Here is a 20,202-nt window from a genome sequence, read left to right as displayed (position 1 = left end):
TCTTTTTAGCAGCTTGAGAGGTATTGCTACATGTTATTGCTCAGATACACATTCTTTCTGAAGGAAGGTTAATGCCATTGATTCCAAAGAGCAAAAGGATCCATTATAATTTTTTTGCACTTCACTTCATTTAGCTGGTCTTCTTATTGATTGGATCTCATGAACTATCTTCTTGTACCTGATGTGCCGTCCTTAACAATTTTGAGGACAAATATTTTATTTAATGGCTCGACATGTAGAGAATTTGACTTCCCAGTGTTGTGTGTTTTGGATACTCATTCTGAAATTCATGAACAAACTTCAAAAAGACTCAGCATTGCTCGCCTGGGAAACACAGACACACACACATGCATGCATGCATGCACATACGCACACACACATCACCCTTGACAGGCTAGCCTGCGAGAGCTAAGACACATCTGGAAATAACTTGAGTAATAAGTTATGCTTTCAGAAAGATTTTATTTTGGAAATGCTCTGTTAAAGTCAGTAGTTTCAATTGCAAACTGGACAGCCCCCTGCATATTGAGACTTCATATTGTAAAAATAAGTAATATTCTTATATTAAAGTAAGCCTTATTAAAGGGCAAATAGAAAATTTGTAGTACATGTGCCTTTAAAATTTGCATCATTTTCTCTCATTGCTTAACATGCCAACCTGGAATTCATTATAATCCTTTAAGTAAAATACTAATAAAGAGACTGCAAGGTAGCTTAAGGCTATGGGTTTCAAATGCCTTCTACTGCTTTTTCTCCCTTCAAGAATAAGGTATTTGCTTACAATTTTACAATACAGACTTACAGAATCGTGCTGATTTAGTTAAAATAGCTATATGGTAAGTTGGAGTATTTTAAAATATTGCTTCAAGGTTATTCCCCTGGATTCCTTACACATTTCATCATTTCCAAATATCCTTTACAACCAAAGGTCTGGCTTTCCTTACAAGGGATCTCATTTTTTAATTTAAGTTGAAACATCCCCGAGAGCACTTAGGCCTGGCACTGTGAATGCATAAGAACAGGTCTTAACAAGAAACTCTGTTCCCTGAGACTGACGCTGGCATAGTTGATATTTCAAGTTTCTGTTGAGAATATATGATGATACAAGGTAAATGTACCAGTTATTTATAATAACAATTTCAATACTGTGGCATGTTCGCCTTTTCACGCTCTGCCTCTCCTCACGGGAACCCTGCCACAGCTCTGTCCTTGGCTTCAGCAATGCTTGTTAGAATAAAGTCTTTCTGCTGCTACTTGTCATAAACCTTCATGGCGGCAATCCAAGATAGACCCTACTGATAACTGAATTATCTTTAGTAGTGAATTGTATTCTTGCGAGACTCCAGCAGTTATTTTCCTTTAGAGTTCAGGGTTTGATGTTGAAATAGTATTTATTTATTTATTTCTTCTATCATTGAACAGTCTCACTGCTATGACTAAGAAGATTGCTTCGTAAAATACTTGGTAATGTAAATGTGAGAATGAAAGTTATATAACTGGTGATTTATTAAATTTATGGCTTGTGGAAACATGATTGTCTCTATAAAGGATCTAATATTCACATTGGACAATATTCCAGTGATGCCTTATAAAAATGCGATGCTGTAGTGCTTTCAGATCTCGAATGCATGAACCACTGTAGAGGTATGCCACTAGCATTTCTCATCAGGCATGGCGTGGCTTTGCCTATCTAAATTTGATGTAGGAAAATTTAGAGTACACATTTATTTTGGAAATACATGCTCTTACACATCATGTAGTGTTCCATGGGCATAGCTGTTCTTTCATCTGTTTCTTGTATTGACAAAGAAGGGTCAATTAAGCGCAAGAAATTGCTTGGATTCATGTTTGAGGAAAACCAGAGCAAGATCAATGAGCCTAAGTCCAGAATTTGACACTAGTGATTACCCCAGAATGAGGAATATTGGTGTGAGACAGGAGGGATTCAGGGCTATAACCAATGCTCAGAAAGTGCAGGTGGCATATCAAAATAGGGTTAACCTCTTTCTTGATCTCCCAGGAATTAAACTGTAAAAGTCTCGTCCACAATTTAAAGAGTGGTTTGTTTGTTGTTGTTGTTGTTGTTGTTTTGGTCTTGAACCTTTAAGAAGTTTTTATCATCACACATTCTGAATTGATTTTAATTGAAACTCTGTTGAGAAATTTAGTGTATTGGATCAGTGAAATCTTAACATAAAAAAGATGATTTTAGGATTCTTCTTGTAACGAACTACCATTCATTGGCATGCGAACTGATTTTTAAAAGACTCAAGAGTTTGGCCAAACAAAATATGATTTTATGAAGTTATATTTTATAAATAGAAAAAAATGCAACAGCAAAATACAAAGGCATTTTGAGTGCATTATATAAGAATAGAGTACTAAGAGAAGTATTTAGTCACTTTTTCTGCAGTGTTCTTTAAATAAAGGTAGCTATTATTTTTACAATGAAATTTATGTGGCATATGGCATATTTTCAAGTTCCCTCCCACCCAGAAAATGTATAACTTAACTGACATATAAAAGAGCATATATGTGGGGATAAAGAAAGAACAGGTTCTTCACATATATTAGCAGGCCCATATGCTGTTTATTAAATTTGATGTTAGTCAACCAATTCAGACAGCTGATTGAAATAAAAAGAAATCAGCAATTTTGCAGGAGTATGAAAACATGTGCATATGTACCACTCATGCAATTTTATCATCTGTCAGATTTCTCAAGAGTATACTGTATTTTATAGGCTTGAAATAAAACATTATGAATTCATACATATTTAATGAAGTATGATATATGCTTTGAGGGAATAGAATTGCCCCAAATTGGCATTTTAGTTCACATAATCTAAATGGCAGTATTACAAGGTGTTCTCATGTATTAACTGAATTTCAACTTAGAGCATGCTGCTTCTCTCTTTGGTGGTACATGAATATGTTGAGAAGAAAATAATACAAAAAAAAAGAGTTTTACTAAGCATCTGCGATGTTTTATAGCCAAAGAACAACTTGTGTTTTAAAAATAAATTAAAATTCTTTAAGAACATTGTGCAAAGTATTGCAAATGAAGGGTAATGTGAACAGACTGTTTTTACTTTCTTTCTATTCTACGTATCTATGAATAATCATTCCTTGAGGTTTAAAAATTATAAATAACAGTGCAGAGTGGAGTTATTTCAATGTTACAAAGGAAATCATCCATTTTGTTTTCATTTTCATTTGAGTAAACTCAAAATGGCTTTGCATAGCTGCTGCTAATCTCATTCAAGACTGAAGCATTTTTGACAAAAATATGTTTCCCAATTGTTAGTAGACTATTACATTTATGTGGCTAAATTCACTGAGAATTGACAACTGTTGTTTGAGTTGGCAAAGATAGACTATGGTAGTTGGTACTAAGAGGAGGGAGGTTGCAAGTAAAATTGTGCAGAGACATTTCAATGAAGAACCTATATGCCAACTGTGCTGAATAGGAAAATTTTTTCCTAGAGTTATCACAGTAAATTGATTATAAACTACACTCACATACATGCACACATACATGAGACCTGAGAAATAAAGGTAAAAGTTATCTAATATTTAATTTCAGCCCTTAGGACAGTCATTTGTAGTCCTAGATGATGAGTGCTCTGGGAGTCAGACACCTGTCTGCTTGGATATGGAGCTTTACTAAATCTGTATTTACAAGTTCAGGATGTAAGAGGGTTGAGAAGTAATAAAGCAGAGAGCTTGGTTTAATTTTTACAAGTAATTTTTATAAAAACATTCTCTTGAAAAGTAATTTCTAGGATTATTTGTATATGTACTGGGTGGAATGGAGGCCTGCATTTATTTATTAAATATCGTACCTAGTAATTGTCAGTAGATTAATTATGCAACATGAAAATGGAGACCATGTTTTCATGTTCATTGCATCTCCAGCTACTAGGGCAATGGCTGGTATAGAGTAGATGCTTAATAAATAATTGCTGAATTAAACAAATAATAAATTAATAGTCTCTAGGTCCAAGGGCCACCCATGATTTTCATTATTACCTTGGCTTTTATGCTTTATTTTCATTGTCCTTTCTGGTAATTCACTCTGGGTTGAATTGTGGTGGTCAAGAAATGAGTGAATGATTTATTAGTATAAAATATGACATGTAAGAAAAGGAACAGGCTAATCCCAGACTCTGTATACAGAGAATTGCAAACTTTCTCACCTAAAATTCATATTTTTCTTGCTGTTCATTCATATTGTTCTTACTGACTTACTACTCTAGTGAGTGTTTATACCTGAGACAGGATATTTATTGTGTTTCATAAAATTCTAAACCTTGGCCTTCATGAAGAGTGGATTTTGTATTTCAAAGATATGCTTCTCTGTTAAATATATCGTTCTTCTTTTTGTTGTAATTGACAGAATGAAGATATAAGATATGACAACAGAAAAATCTTTATTTTGTAATTGGGAAATAGTATTTTTAGCATTCTAATCATCAAGGACTTAGGAGATCAACGATAGCATCTGGATGGCACACACCTAACATGGGGAAAAAATCATAATATTCTCTGTATAACACACTTAATAAAAGTATTTTCTGGATAAATTAGCATCGATTAGTAGACTTTATGAGCCTACTAATTCTCATATCCAGGTTGTGAACATCACAATTTCTAGTTCACATTCTTGATACATTGTTCATATAGGATTAAATATATATTTATTTATATATTCATTCATTCATTTACTAAAGCATAATTGGAATCTGATTTCAAAGATAGCTGGAAGGTTAAAAAAACTTCTGCAAGCCATTGGAAAACATTGGTTAAATTTCTCTTTGAAGTAAGGTTCCCACACTCAACTGTCATTCTTTACCTATTTCATTTTACATTTAAGAAGATCTTAGAATACATTTTTTCTAGATTTCAGCCTGTTTTGCTTTGTTTTCCTGGGAGAGGATGAGATGACAGTAGGTGGAAATCAGGGATTTGCAGTGGGCTTGCCAAGGTCTGAATAGCGATACTCTTCGGAGTTTCCAAGGTAGTTCACTTCATATTGTTGTATTTCTGTTTTTCCAATCGCTCATATTCACCTTGGACCTCTACACCAGTTCCACTTCATTATTGCCCTTTCCATTCCTGTTTGTAACTTCCTTCCCCTTCCCGCCACCTCACTGCACTGTGTTCTCATCATGATGCCCAACTCACTCTCCTTAAATATGTAACTAAAATCAATATACTATTGAGTGTTCTCACGAGCTTTCGTATTTGAAAATGCTTTATATATATCTCATCTCAATCCTCAGGACATTTTTAATATGTAAGTTTTATTCATTCACAAGAGAGCAAACTGAGATTCACAGACCTTCGGGGGTTCATTCAGTTATGCGGCCAGTGAGTGGTTCAGATGGGCTTTGAAGAAAATCTGTCAAACAAAAAAACCGTTTCTTTCTTCATGTTCATTACATCAGGATGTGTCTAGCCATGTCCTTTCACTGGAATGGTCTTAACCTCTTTCTTTCACCTTCCTGCTGTCTCTAGCACATCTCTTTCCTGTTGACCAATTCTTTCTTTAAAATTTACTACAAGTAGCACCTTTTCTGTGGAGCCCTGGCTGATACTCTGGTCCTCAGCGCTTTGTTTAGTGCACACCTTTATTAGCATATATCACAATATCACTCTTCTTAATTTTTTGGTTTAGGAAAATTTAGTAGTAACTAAAAAAATAAAGTATTTATGTCAGCAGGGAATTAATTTATGTCTATTTTCAGATACATTTATACTTAATTGTTTTTAAGGTGTTTTAATTTTAAGTTTGAATATAATGAATATCAATGATAATAAACCCCATATAAAAACAAAAGTACTTTGGGTCCTTTATGATTTTTAAGAAGGCAAATGAGTCCCGAAACTCCAGTGTTTGAGTTTGCAGTGTCTAGCATAGATGGAGCACTCATTACGTATTTTATGAACAAAACTCAGTAATCAAATTCATATAACAACCTTCAGTTGCAGAGACTATAAACATCTGTGTGAGGATGTAGGCTTCCCATAATTTTATAAATTTATTCAGTTATACGAAGAGAATGAAAAAAATCCATATTCAAATGTATATTTTAGAAAACAGTAAATTTAGAATATTAATGATATCAATTGAGTAAAATCATGTATTAATTAATGTTAGAGTTCTAAGTGCACATTCTCCAATATATTAATCAGCAATTAACCGAGTACTCAGGTAGGTTTTAGTTTATATAAAAGACATAGTGGGGCATGCTATTATAGTTATAAATTGTGAGGTTTTTAGAGAAAGCAGATTTTAAAACATTACAAATTTGGAAACATTTATTCAAAATATTATGGATTGGCTTGAAGCTTTGTTTTTAATGCAACTAAATCTTGAAATTTAATAAAATTGTCAGAAAAATTTATCACAACTCTAGATTTTATATGGCAAATATTTGGTCATGAAAATTAATTTTAGGAAGTAGTATATAACATTAAATAAAATAACATCTTGACATAAAGAGAAAAAATGAAAAGGATATTTCATTTTTTTACTGAATTAATACATCATACTTTAAATTTGTATATATCAAACCCAATTAAAATGTAATTTGGTATTAGAGCTAAATTTTACATTTAAATCTCTAATACTATTTCCTAATTTCTTCATTTGTACAATTGTTTTACTAAAGCTGGTAGCTGGAGGCATTAAACACTTACTTAGCTGATTTTTATTGCCATTAAGCTATGCAATCTATGCCTTTAAATCCTAGAAATACAAATATAATGCAGGATAACTACAAACACTTATTAAAAGAGAGCTTAATGAAGAATTAATAACTATTCTTTCATCTTAATTAAATTTTTATTGTTTTAAAGAAAACTTCAGATGGCACCTTCACAATTTCTTTTCCTTCTATTTTCTGTTTTTTTTTTTCCTGTGGTCTCAGTAGTTAAGTGTGTACATCCATAGTTCATATGATTGTATATTTTCTACTTACGTAGTACTCTTTGTTCCTCACTAACAAAAAGGGAATTGGGAACTGCCTTTTGTGCAGTAGAGCAGCCTGCTGAGTGCTACAAGACCTGGAGCCTTCCTTGCTCTGAGTAGGTGTTCACAGTCTTCCTGTAGCCCCCAGGGCCGACCTTAACCCCATCAGCCATAGCATAAACAACCATGCTGGCCTCTCTATATTCCAGCCATACCCATTCACACTTTGTATATTAGCATTATGTTTAATAACATGCCCTTTTTAGTAATTTTCCAGCCACTATTAGCAAGAAAGAGGATGAAAGAAAATCTGAACCCTCTCATTGCCTAGAGCATGACCCCAGCCCACCACCAGAGGATATACTGGATAGTTCACGTTCAGAAGAGCCTTGGGTATGAATGTGAGAGACTGTGAAAGTTTTAGAGTGAGACGCAGAGTTAAAATGTATCTTTTCTAATTGTGAAAGAAAATTTACTTTTAAAATGGACCTCACAAAACGGGTAAGGAAACAATACTTTTATCTGGAATGTTTATGCTGTATGGTAATAACATTTACTTATATGGGCTCATCAGGTTTTGATAAAGTTTTAAGGGCATTAAGCAGAGAACATCAGTCTTCCTGCCTAATTAATCTCCTCTATAATGTATCATTTTATGTGTCTCTCCTACATGCCAAGGTGTCTTCTAGTGTTCCTCCCACCACACAGTCTACTCTGGTTGGACTAACTTCAGACCATCCAGCACTCAACCACCTCCTCCCCACCGCACTATGTTAGGCTGTGCCAGCTTCCCTTTCTGCAAACTGTGATTTCCATCCTTCACTCATAACCTACCTAGTCTTTACAAAGAAGCTCAGTATCCATCTTGTCAAAGTTTATTCCCCTTTATGTCTTCACTTTTAACTTCTAAGCACTATTAAATTTGATCCTTATTTTTCTTCTCCACTTAACGATTGTCTTCCTTGAAGACCTGAACCAAGACACATGCCTTATTCTTTGACCTTATAGTTCAACATTGTTTTCTCTGTGCTTATGTCACTAAACTACACAGCCGTTAGTATCAGTATCTTAGAATCAGTATTCAACCTTGATCGTACATGTTTTCCAAAAATAAACTGGAAGAAACTGACTTTACAATGGGCTGACCCACAGTACTCTCTATGATGTTACTGTTGTTTCATCTATACGGCAGAGAATTCCTCTCCCTTTAGAAAACCGATCTCATGACAAACTCTTCGCTGTCAATTCTGCTAAGTAAGAATCACAAACCATCTCTCTATCTACTTTTTAGTTTCATATAGCATATGGGTTTTTTCCCTTCACCAGAGGAAAATCTAGCTCAGATCATTGTCCATAAGCAAATTTCTACCAAATACCCCTTAATACCAAGGATTATTTTATTATCCTGGTCCCTACCTTTCAAATATTAAAAAAAATAGCTTCTGTTTTTATTTCTCTTGCTCTGTAATGTTCTATTCTCCACAATATGTATTCATGATTCTTTAAAATTCCAGACTAATCTTTTAGAGTATCATTCTATGTTGTTTCACTTATAAACTGAGCTATTTTTAAAATAATTTTATATTGTTTGTTACGTATTGATACGTTGTACTAGCTGAACTATTAGTGTTCTGAGTTTTGTGTATGCGTATTTATTTTCCAAAGTTTCTCACATGTATAGGTTTGGTTATTTTTGTATCTCTCATAGTTTGTAATGTGAGTTTGCAAATCCATTATATAATAATAATATATACTTCCTAAGGTCAAAGGAAGAATTTACTATATATAAAATCCTTAGGATATTTAGGGACCTATATACAAAAAAATTGTTGCATTTTATTTTAGATTCAAGTATCTTGCCACAAATTAAAAGCATGTGGATTCCGTTATTTCTGGCTTGCAACATTCCCACATTTGATTCTTCCAAAGACAAAATGCTGATCCCAAAATAATCACTTAGGAATATTTAAATGTAAGAATTAGGTTTAATTTTTTTTTACTTTGATATTACTGAAATATATAGGTTTTAACTTTGAAGGGGGGATTTAAATTTCAAATTGTTAATGATTAATATTTTAAAAATTAAATGCAAAATCAAAAATTTGTAAGAAAATAGGCAAAGCTAAAAAAGAATCATGTCCAGTCATATCAAATAAAAATTAAGCTTGCTATTCTGAGTTTCTTTCACTTAATTCAACAATCCTAGATACTGCATATGCCTTAGAAATCTTTTATGCTAATCTCTTATGATTACTAATTAGTTTCCAAATTTCTCAATTCAAGGGCTGACTAACACTATTGCCTAAGCATTAGGTGAGTCATGTTATTTTAAACAGAGATGATGGCTGATGGTAAGCAGTGTGTCAAAGACCAGAGGAGTTGAGAAATTGGAAAGTTTTGAGTCACCCTGTCTAAACAGGATTAAGGCAAGACTAAAAGGATTATCACGCTCCAAACCCCAAAGATTTTTGTGATAGCTGCATTCCTAAACATCAGGATTAAAGGTTAGAATCACATTCAGAAACAAGAATGCAATCATGTATTCGTGAAAATCCCTGTCTTTAGAGAAAAAATTCAAGAATGCTCCAGCCTTTCCATAAATAATACACTAAAAACCATATTGGTGTGAGAGGTCAAAGAATTTTTTTTTCACAAAGGACAATATTTTTTTTCAATTTTTTCAATTTTTTCAATATTTATTCAATTTAACAGCATTTCTTTTTTCCTTCTGAGTACTTTTTAATTAATACTTTGTTTTTAGAGCAGTTGGGTTCACAGCAATACAGAGGAAGGTAGAGATTCTTATAAACCCTTTGCCCCACTTATACACAGCTCCCCCATTATCAGCACCTCCCCAACTCATAGTGAGGTACCTCTTCTCTTCTTTGTAAAATAAGCATGTATTTTTATAACTTGATCTCCATTATTTATAAAAGTTTCTCTAAATAATAAAATAATCATTTTTGATATGTAGTTTATATTTAAATATAAACATACAAGGTTAAAGATTTCTTTAAATACTAAGCAAAATCTGTAGCATTGTTTTACAGATGTGGTAGTATCTCATCTACTGATATTATTAAAGCAATTATACAGTATTAAAATTCAAATAACTTACTGTTACCAAAAGTTTATTAAACATCATCACTTTATTTCTTTCCATATATTTTTCTATATATACTTTTAAAAACATACACAGTTGAGGTTAAACCATGGCTACAAAACTATAATTAAAATATGAACTTTTAATAACTTTTGTTAGTTAGACCTCTTGCAGTATGTAGGGATTCCGCGAACTTTAATTCTTTTTTATTAGGTTAACAAGTTAAGGTTGTTTTTATATCAAAACTACATACCCTTAGGAGAATGTAGAAAGGAAGGTGCATTGTGAGCCAGTTATATAGCAAGTGGGTTGAGGCAGAATGAAGAAATAAGAATCCTACTTTATGTTGGAGAAAATATACATATATATTTGGTATTGTTTATCCTCTAGTTATTCCTAAATCTACTGTTAAAAAAAATTCTGTGTCCATATATCAAAGGCCTGGCTTAAGCTACCTTCTTTAGTTAAAAAAAGCAAGAATAAGATGGTAGCTCATTACGTATAGCACTCCACCTTCCCATCCCTAGACATGGGTGATGATAGCTGTGAGGATGTTCAGATTACCACCTTCCAAAGGACCTAATTTGTTTAAATTACCTTTGAAATTTATCTGGATTTTTAAAAAAGAAAGCAAGCAAGCTCAGAGTTCTCAGAATTGTTTTACTGGCGAGGTCTGTGGATGGACACCATTGTGTAGGGGCTGCTGATTTTCCCTTTACGTATTTCCCCATCTCCCTTCCCCAGGTGTTGCGGCCATCACTACCTTTCCCCTCCTCCCCTTTCCTCATGGCAAGACGCATGGAAGAAGAGTGCTGTTAAGGCCTCTCCATTAATCAACAGGTATGGCGGTTCTCATGAAGCAGTGCAGCTGTCCCTCTTCTGTGTTCTCCATTAATAGTCTCTCTTTTACGTTTACAAGACACATTTATCCACTACACAGGGCCTACTGAGTGGAAGAACTGTTTGCCCTGAGTATATCTTCCCATATTTCAGCATGCTATACATTTCAGAATTCCCTGTACAGTTTTTTTTTAAAGTAAAGATACGGAAGGACTAATGACATCATTTTTAGAGAAAGGTGTTACACAGTTGTCTCAACTGAATATATAGGAAAGAAATGAAACTTGCATGTTTAACTATGTCATATTCAAAGGCCTAAAAACAACTGTTTTATAACATATCATTGGAAAGTGTAAAATGGGAATACTTTGTGAGTTTTAACTCAAAATTCAACTACTATAACATTTGGATTTTCAAAAGCACTGCATAAAAATTGCATGCACATTAATGATAATGCTTATTCATTTGGTTATAGAAAATTAGGCATAAGCCAGTTCAAATAAATCTAAACACCCTATAAAGCTGTGACATTCAAATGTGAGGGCTCAATGCATGCTAACTGCTTTCCGCAAAACTTCCTTTTCTCAACCCAGCTAGTGGCGTGTGAGGCAGAGGGAAGGAAATGTTTCTTTTCTCAGTCCCAGGATTACCTCCGTTCAGACTGCTACGTTTTGAAAGGAGCTAGTCCCTCAAGGCTCAAACTCCAGCAGAGTCATAACCTATAAAACATCAACACTCAGTCATCACAGGGAAGCTCCACCCTCTTCATTTCCTTTTTCACTGGAGGAACTGGTTCTCCTAGCTCCTGCAGGGTCTTGTTCTGAGCATGTGTCAGGCTCTGTATTACATCGTTGTGACTCTGTCAGGATCTCTGAGACATGTGATTAGTATACTACCTCTGGGCTAGGGAGATTATTGGCAGACGTCTGAACAAAAACAGTGAGTGTGTTTATAGGTGTGCATGTGTGTGGCAGCGTTATTTGTGGTATTCTTTGAAATGATAACATAATTAAGACATGTGTACATAAACAAAACAAACTATTTTGATTTATACTCATTTTTTCCCATGTGACCATTAAGGGCTGGACCCTTAGTCTTCACAAAGGAATGCATGGCTTGTTATCTGATGAAGTTCTGAAATCACAGTTTGTCCTTCATGATTCTGTTTCTATACATGTTTCTGGTCTTTATATTATGTGCTTACTCTGGATGCATGCTGTGCTCTGGCCTCCACATCTTCCTAAATAGGTCTCATCTCTCATGTCCACAGGCCTTTGTACAGTTGGTTCCACTTGGAGGGCCCTTTTCTCAGGTCTGTTAGGAAAACTCACAATAATAATAATAGCAGCAAACATGTTCTCAGAATTTACTGTCTGGCACAATGTTAATGAACTTAATCTTTATTTTTTTTTTAACTCATCCACATAAAGGAACAAAGTTAGGCATTCTATTATCACCCATATTTAACAGATTAAAAAAGTAAGGCTTGGAGAGATTCATTGTTGACAGGTTCACTCAGAATTGACTAAAGTGTGATATGCCTTATGAAGTTTATCCTGATTTCTCCCAAGCAAACTCAACTCAGAGTTACTAGAGGACATGATTCAATCTTACCCTTTATGAACTTTTCTATGTTTCTAGTGTCGGTTACTTCTTAAGTGTTGGACAAATGAATGGATACTTAACAAAACAGCCGTTTGTCTTTTATACCTGCATGCGGGCTCTTCCCCTCATTCATTCCCTCCACTCTGTCTATATTGCCCTTAACTTGTGGTTCTTGACCATTATTAGTTTCACAGATTACTCAATATATTTTTCCTCAGAAGAAATAATTTATTTTCTGCCAAACATGGAAACTTTAATTTAAAACCAAATAAATATACAATAATTACAAATGCAGAAAAGAGAGAATTTGCATTTTATTAGATGTACCAAATCTAGTGGCAAGAAAAGAAGCATAGATATATCTCATGTGGGAAGAAGAAAATCCAACTAAAATGTTCTAAAGTTTTGAGGAAAGGTAAGCAGAGAAATTATTTTTTTACATTACAGGAAAGTAAAGGAAATATGAACCATCTAGGAAAAATGTCTTACCAGTTTATCATGAAAATAAAAAAGTGGAGAAGTAAAATACAGATCTGGAAAAGAGGATGAAACAAGAAGGAAAAACATTTTGAGAGAAATGAAACAAAAATTTGGAGAAGTGAATAAATTGAAAAGTAATAAAAATGGAAAGAAACAACATTGAAAACAATGGACCCTGAGAGGATTTTAAAGAGATATGAAATAAAACTGTAGAAGAAAAAATCAGTATAGATAGAGAAAAAGAACTTTATGAGTTTGTGCTTCCCTTATTCTTACAAAAACCTTTGAGTAAAATGGCTACAAAGAAAAAAAGGGCAAGTTAATATAGGTTGATTTGTGTATATTGCATTTTTCTAGGACTTTTTCAATTGGAGGTATGCTTATGATAGCAAGATAAGGGCTTAAGCATTAACTTGGAGCTATGTGTTAAGAACTGAAAAAGGTTGTGCTTAGAGAATACATTTGAGACAGAGCTTGGTGGGAAGTTAGGAGTCATGTCAACCTAGTCCTCCCCACTGCTCTCTCTGCCCAGATAGTCATAGAATTAATCGATCTGGTAGCTCCATAAATATAAGGATCATTTTATATCTATTTTTTTTATGTGGAGTGACTGGAGCATAGAAAAGATGTTTGCTGAATTAGTCATGGAATTTTAAGAGCTGGTGGAAAGATTATGGTCAACTAATCTAGTCTTAGACTGTGCACATAACCCTCAATGCGATTATAAGAATCACTCATATCTGCTTGAATAATTTCAGTTATTATTCCAAAATTCAGAGGTCGCTCACTCTATTTTGGGACATCTTTAACTTTCCAGCTTTTTCTTACATTGAGCCAAAATCGGCCTTCCTGTACCTTGAATCCATGTATCCTGTGTTTTCCCTTTGGAAAAACACAACACAAATTGTAGTCCTTTTCCAAATGAAAGTACTTCCAAGACCTAAATTCAGACAGACACTGTGTCATAATATCTAGATATATAATGTCTCTATAGATACTCTTATCTGAGTCACAGCCCCAGTCTTCCTAATTGCTCTGTGTTATTTGGTTGCAAGTCCTTTTAGCATTCATTTAGTGCAAATGCTTTTTCATACAATGAGGAATTCAGGATGGGCTCCCCCAGTTTGTGTTCTTATATTTGGTCAGTTTGAAGAACCTGGAAAATCCATGTAGTATGTTAAGGAGAAAAAAAAGTAGATATACTCTAAAACTGCATATGGCTTGCATCTCAATTTGTGGTTTGAATAGTATATAGTATATAAATAAATGCAAACTTAAATAAAAATGGTTGAAAAATACAGAGAAAATATAATCTAATATAGAAAAATAGCCCTTGATGAAGGCAAAATAATTTTCAGTCTTTACTTCTTATTTTTCGACTGTATGCATGTTTCAGCTTGGTTCTTGCCTGAGATGGATCTTTCCCTAAGAAACCCATTCACCATTCTAACAAATTTGGCACTAAAAGAAAAATGTTCTTACGTGGTTAATATCAATGGATCAAAAGAGGTGAAAAAAGGAAGCAAAAACAAAGCAAACCTTATTTTCTCAAATGCACATCATTGATTTTAATGACCAGTAATCTGTACTCACACATAACAATATGTTACATGAAGGTCAAAATAGAAAATAATATTGAAATAAATATAAAAGATGCCCTGTCAGATATGGACTTTCCCTAATAAAATTTACTGCAAAGTAAATTTTTCATTTACGTGAACCCTTCCTTAATGCCAAGTTGCTGTCACTGGCCCTCGGTGAGTCCTATTTATGAGCAGATTATGGCACCCACTCAGAGGCCATGCACATCTGACTTTCAGTGAGTGCCTGTGCAGAATATGTAGCCTTTTCTAGAACTGAGAAATTCAATTAATTTTCTGGCAGAGAATACTTTTCATGCCACATGCCTTTTCTCTGACCCTGTCTAAGATTTCCATTTCCAAATGTGCTTCATATATTACAAACCTATATAATCTTAATGACCATCCTCCATATGGTAATTGTAATGTTGACTCTATATTCTCAAAAGCTCTGGTGCCTACATAAATTCTTTCTCTGTAATACTGAATGATGCTTTATAAGTTGTAGAATATATGCTCCCTGTTTTGTTTTTCTTAGATTCAATAACCAAAGCAATACCCTTTAGGTAGTTGGCCATGTATAAGATTCTTAGACAATATTCTTAACAATGGAGGACCTCCATCTGCTTTGTCTGTTACTGCTATTGAAGATGTATGCTATGTGCAGTGTATTTAATTAATATATTTCACTCTGCCTTTTAGTACTTTATGAAGAGGATAGTAAAATACAGGAGGTCTGGATCAATGACTTAACTCTCAAAACCTTACTTGACTAAAATGAGGGATATAACTGGCTGGTTTTTAAAGTAACTTCCAACTTTCTACAATATAGGGAAGACGAGGAATTTTAGAAAGTGAGGGTTGTTCAAGGTTTACTAATAAACTCTGTTTAACTTCACTGGGACATGGTTTGCTAATCTGTACAATATACAGACCAAGCGAGATCAGGGATATAATTTTCATGTGATGGCTTATTTATCTTTCTGGAGATTCCTCTTGAGAAAGATAATGAGAACTTGCTTTGACTCAATGGCATGGAATGTTAAGATCATTTGATCAACCACCTTTGATCTTATAGGCTTCCTACATAATTCCTAAGAAGACTTTTAATTCAAAAAAGAAAAATATCAATTATTATCAATTTAATCTGCTACATTTTTCATTTTTAATGCATATACAAATACCACTTGTGCTTTTAAAAGCACGTGAATCCAAGAAAATATTTGGTGTTCTAAGGAAAACAGGTTGAGGAGAGGAGAAACACTTTAGATGTTTGAAGGACTTTAATATAGAAGAGAGACAAAGGATTTGACTCATTCTTTGTGATTCCTGAGGGCAGGACAAATGCCAGTAAGCTTAAATGGGAGAAAATTGCTTCCATATTAGGATATAATTCATTATCTTAAGAAATGGTCAATAAAATCTGTTCCTTAGAATGGTCTGTTTTCTGAAATCTCTATCACTAAAGATGTTAAAACTTAGGTTGTATGGTAATTTCTCAAAACCATTATTAAAGGAATTCATTCCTAAGACAGCGAGTTAGACAAAATGAAATCCAGTGGTAATTACCTGTGGTTTTATGATAATCTTCAGACGTAATAATAGCAGTAATTCTACACTGGAATTTGATGACATAATTTTCAAAGATTTCTGTGGAATTGGTGACTGAGAATTTTTAACACAAGCCATCTGATTGTTAGCCAATGCTACAGTGTTCTAATGAAGTGCTGTTGCTATCTTACCAAAGTTACCCTTCTAAACAGAAACTCACTAACTTTCATTTGTGGAACCATTACTTCTCTTATATCTGGAGACTATGCTCTATCCTCATTTGAAATGTTATATCTCTATTGCAATAAAACTGACTACAATAAAAGTTGTGATAAAGATCACTTGCAAATTAATTTAATGATTGATTGTTTTCAACATGTTAAGGTATGGGAAATAAAACATTCACATAGAATCATAAATTGTTATATCTGGAAGAGATTATGAAAATTCTTCATTCTGAAATTCAGTTAAGAAAAAATAAGTGACTTCAGGGTCATTCAGTCAGTGAGAGAGCTGCGTCCAGACTGCCTAAATCCCAGTGCAGAGGTAACCAAATTTGCATAGTAGTTTACTTAAAAGTATAGATCTTGGTGAGCTGACACTGTGTGTCCTTAGATGCGCTACTTATGTTGAATCAGCAGGATGAAACCGAAAAGCAAACAAACAATTTTACTTGTAACAGAAAAATACTAGATAGTATAACCTGCTGGGCTTCTGGGGGTGGGAGTGGGTATGGGTATGGAAGTTGGCATCCTTTTACAAAGCTTGACATTACAAACATTCTTTGCAATCAACTAACAACTTTTGACAGAAGTGAACCAGTCAAAAACATATTCCAGCTTAAAATCAGAAACTGCATAACAGGATCTCATCATTACTCTATTGTGGCTGGGGCATCCCCCTATGCAACACCTCCAGTTAACAGCAAATAAAGCACAGCGAGTTACCAACGATTTCCAATGACATACATTAACCAGACTCAACCATCATTGTTTAAGCTTGTCTGTCCACTTTAATCAGGACAACAGGCATCAATTAAATAAATAGAACATCTGATTATAAAGAGAATTGTTAACACAGGCACATTAGCTGGTTTTAATAGGAAATTAGCTAATTGACGGGGGGAAAATGTCCTTACACCCTGTAGTTCATATTGCTCAATATTTTAATTCTTTGTGATCTTTGTTGAGTTGAGCACATGATAAGCCAATGTTCTGAATTAATGAAGAAAATGCAGGTAAATATTTTTAATTTAACAAAGAAATGGAGAGCTCATTTTGAAATTGTGCCACTTTTGTGAGGATAATGGAAAACTTGGCCATAATGCTAAAAATTTTACTGATTTCTCTATTTATAATGAGAACAAAATATGAGATTGGGAGGTCTGATGGCTTTACAATAGTGTTTTGGCTAATTTATTTTAAAGTTTTTTTTTTTCCTAATGGAGCACTACCTTATCAATGATTTTTTTTCTTATTTCTGAACCAGTTATCAAAAGATATTATATATTATTTGTTTTTAAAATGTAAATTAAACAGATTTTTCATAGTAAGTATCTTTTAGTATTTATCCATAACATTTATTCTTCCAGGGAAGTTCTAATTGCATCATGGAAATCAATGGAAAAGTAACTTTTAGCTAACAGATTAATATGCTTTACTGCAAACTGCTGGATCACATTAGGTTAGGAGAGAATATCCAACTATTTTTGGCTTCAGTAGGAGGGAGAAAAGCAGAGGAATAAAATCATTTGGTTATGTTTGGCAACACTTGAACTTAAGAACATTGTGGTTAGCTTCAGTGACTGAAAGTGCTGCAGAGGTTGAACTGTGATAGGTAGAAAGTATTTCTATGAGAAAGTGAAGAGAGGAGATAGATTAAAACTAGGCAGAATAAACAACATGTGCATGCAAAGAATCAGTGAGGTAGGAAGTTATAGTTTTTAAAATGTGCTTAACTTTTAGCTTATCAGTTGGTTTGCCTTTTGCATGACAAGACCAGAGGGTGGAATGGGAGCAGGGGAAAGTAAGAGGGAAGGTGAAGAGACATAATAGTACTTGGCCAGGCCTGCTCAAGGGTCCTTCTGTGATGTCAGATGGTTAACTGCAGACGGCTCTATTGTACATTTCCAGAATACACGTCATGGGTATGTTACAGTTCTGTAAACAGAATAACCTATTAAATACATATCAAAGAATATAGAATCTACCTATGACCATCCATGTTGCTTTAAGAATGCTATCAGAATATTTCAAAAAAAATTACATTCTTGTATATTTGAAACTACAGTTCATTACTGTACATTTAAAGAATAACTTTAGAAAATGAAATACATTTTGTATAACAACATAATTACAGTGCTAATGACGTTTTAACTAAATTAATTACTTTGATCTAGAAGTGGAATGGTTTACAATAAAAAAAAACGATTTCATAGGACTTTTAAGGGATATAGCATTTTGTCTCTTAAAGAGTAAATTTTAATATGTATTAATTTAATTGAGAAAACATAAACCAGTAATTTTATGCAATAAACCATTGCTGTATAAAAGTAGTGACCAGTAAGAGGCAAAATCAAATTATTACTAATATAAAAATAAATTTTTAAGAAAAGTAAAAGCATCAAGAACAGATAAACCATAAAAATATTCTACTAAATAAGCAATAATATATTTTTCCAAATGGAACTATATTTGTTAGCATTTTATTTTAATGCAACCAATAAATAAAAGTGAATAATACTTCAAGGAGATATCAATTATTTAAATGTTTGTTACATTTTATAAGGGAAAAAAGCCATTTATTGTTGCAATAATGTGAGGCTCAAAGCACTAGATTAGCAAAATTAGATGGTTCAGAAAGTTTAGGAAAGTAATAAATCATCTACAGGTGGTATAAATATGACTAATATTTTCCAGAGATGTCATGATTCAGGCATCGCTGTGATGTTTGAATATACATTTAGCTTTTACCTCCAGTTGCAGTTTATTTATGAGATTCAATGATGAGAATGACTGTGTTTTTTAATTTTGCTCATAAATTAAGGGGCACTAAAAGGAACATTTTAGCAATGTGAAGTTCTTTTTTTATACCAAGGATTTATTATAAATAATTGCTACTTTTTAAAGTGGTTTGCTCTAAGGAAATATGTGATATACACAGTTCCATTAGTAATTAAAATGATGAACAATTTTCAAAGCTCTCATAAAGTCCAAATGTCAGACATATAAATTAATTGTCTTACTGGATGAGTTATACCCTTTTAGGAAAAAGTACAATTAAACATTGTAACTGTTCATTGCTGAGCATTTTTGGGAAAAGAAAAATATGTAAACTATTATTGTTAAGATTATTAAGTGTTATGGAGTTCACTTTGGCATAGCTATAGTTTATATGAAAGCACGGTTCCTGTAGTTGCATGAATATTATAAGTAGAATGTGTATATTATTTATTCTCCCAGAAGTCTTATGGTAGTAAATCAATTTTCAAGTGTTTGTGAGTTGCTTTAGTTCCTATGACCCTGGCATGTAAGGATATTCTTTGTTGATAAGGAGACTCTCAGACACACTGTAAATGAAAGTTGCTTTTTATCTGAAATAGTTTACAGTTCTGAAAATGTGTGCCTTCATCTTTTTTACTAAGGGGTTATTTATTTATCTCTTTTACTTGGAATAAATAATTGAGAGCTTCCATTTTATTTAGCACAAGTCCTAAGTGAAAGGAGCCATAGATTTAATCAATGAGTAATTGGCTGGCAGAGCAAAGCACTTACACTGAATTGTCATCTATTAAATTTTGATAGACAGTCTAACCACTCTGTTTTCTATTTCCTCACCTGTAAAGTGGTAACGTAGTACCATACATTAATCTCCCAATAGTTCATGCAGACAGTATACAGATGGTATGAAAATGAAAGGAGGGAGAGAGGGAAGGAGGGAAGAAGGGAGGAGAGAAAAATGTCCCGCTGATTTATGGAAGGGTCAACCGTCAGTGCAGTTTGGAGATGCTGCATCCAAATAGACAGGGCATAGAGAATGCTGCCCTGTAGCCTTACTTCCTACTGCTAG

At 33.5% G+C, this 20,202-nt stretch overlaps 1 protein-coding gene across 8 annotated transcripts in view; it reads left to right on the top strand.

Annotated features, from left to right (window-relative positions):
- PCDH7 (protocadherin 7) overlaps nucleotides 1-20,202 on the top strand; it is a 404,329-nt gene that overhangs the window by 211,894 nt on the left and 172,233 nt on the right. For 2 of the 8 annotated variants that reach the window (XM_036994722.2, XM_036994721.2), the window contains exon 3: nucleotides 10,823-10,918. The exons of the other annotated variants lie outside the window; for them this stretch is intronic. In XM_036994722.2, the coding sequence (XP_036850617.1) occupies nucleotides 10,823-10,911 (89 nt within the window). In that variant the 3' untranslated portion in view covers nucleotides 10,912-10,918. The remainder of the gene's footprint in view (nucleotides 1-10,822; nucleotides 10,919-20,202) is intronic. 8 annotated transcript variants of the gene reach the window in all.

The sequence above is a fragment of the Manis javanica genome, chromosome 5 (genome assembly GCF_040802235.1).
Source record: "Manis javanica isolate MJ-LG chromosome 5, MJ_LKY, whole genome shotgun sequence".
Taxonomy (NCBI): domain Eukaryota; kingdom Metazoa; phylum Chordata; class Mammalia; order Pholidota; family Manidae; genus Manis; species Manis javanica.
The sequence above is the reverse complement of the archived record's forward strand: the minus strand, read 5'-3'. Positions and strand labels throughout refer to the sequence as shown.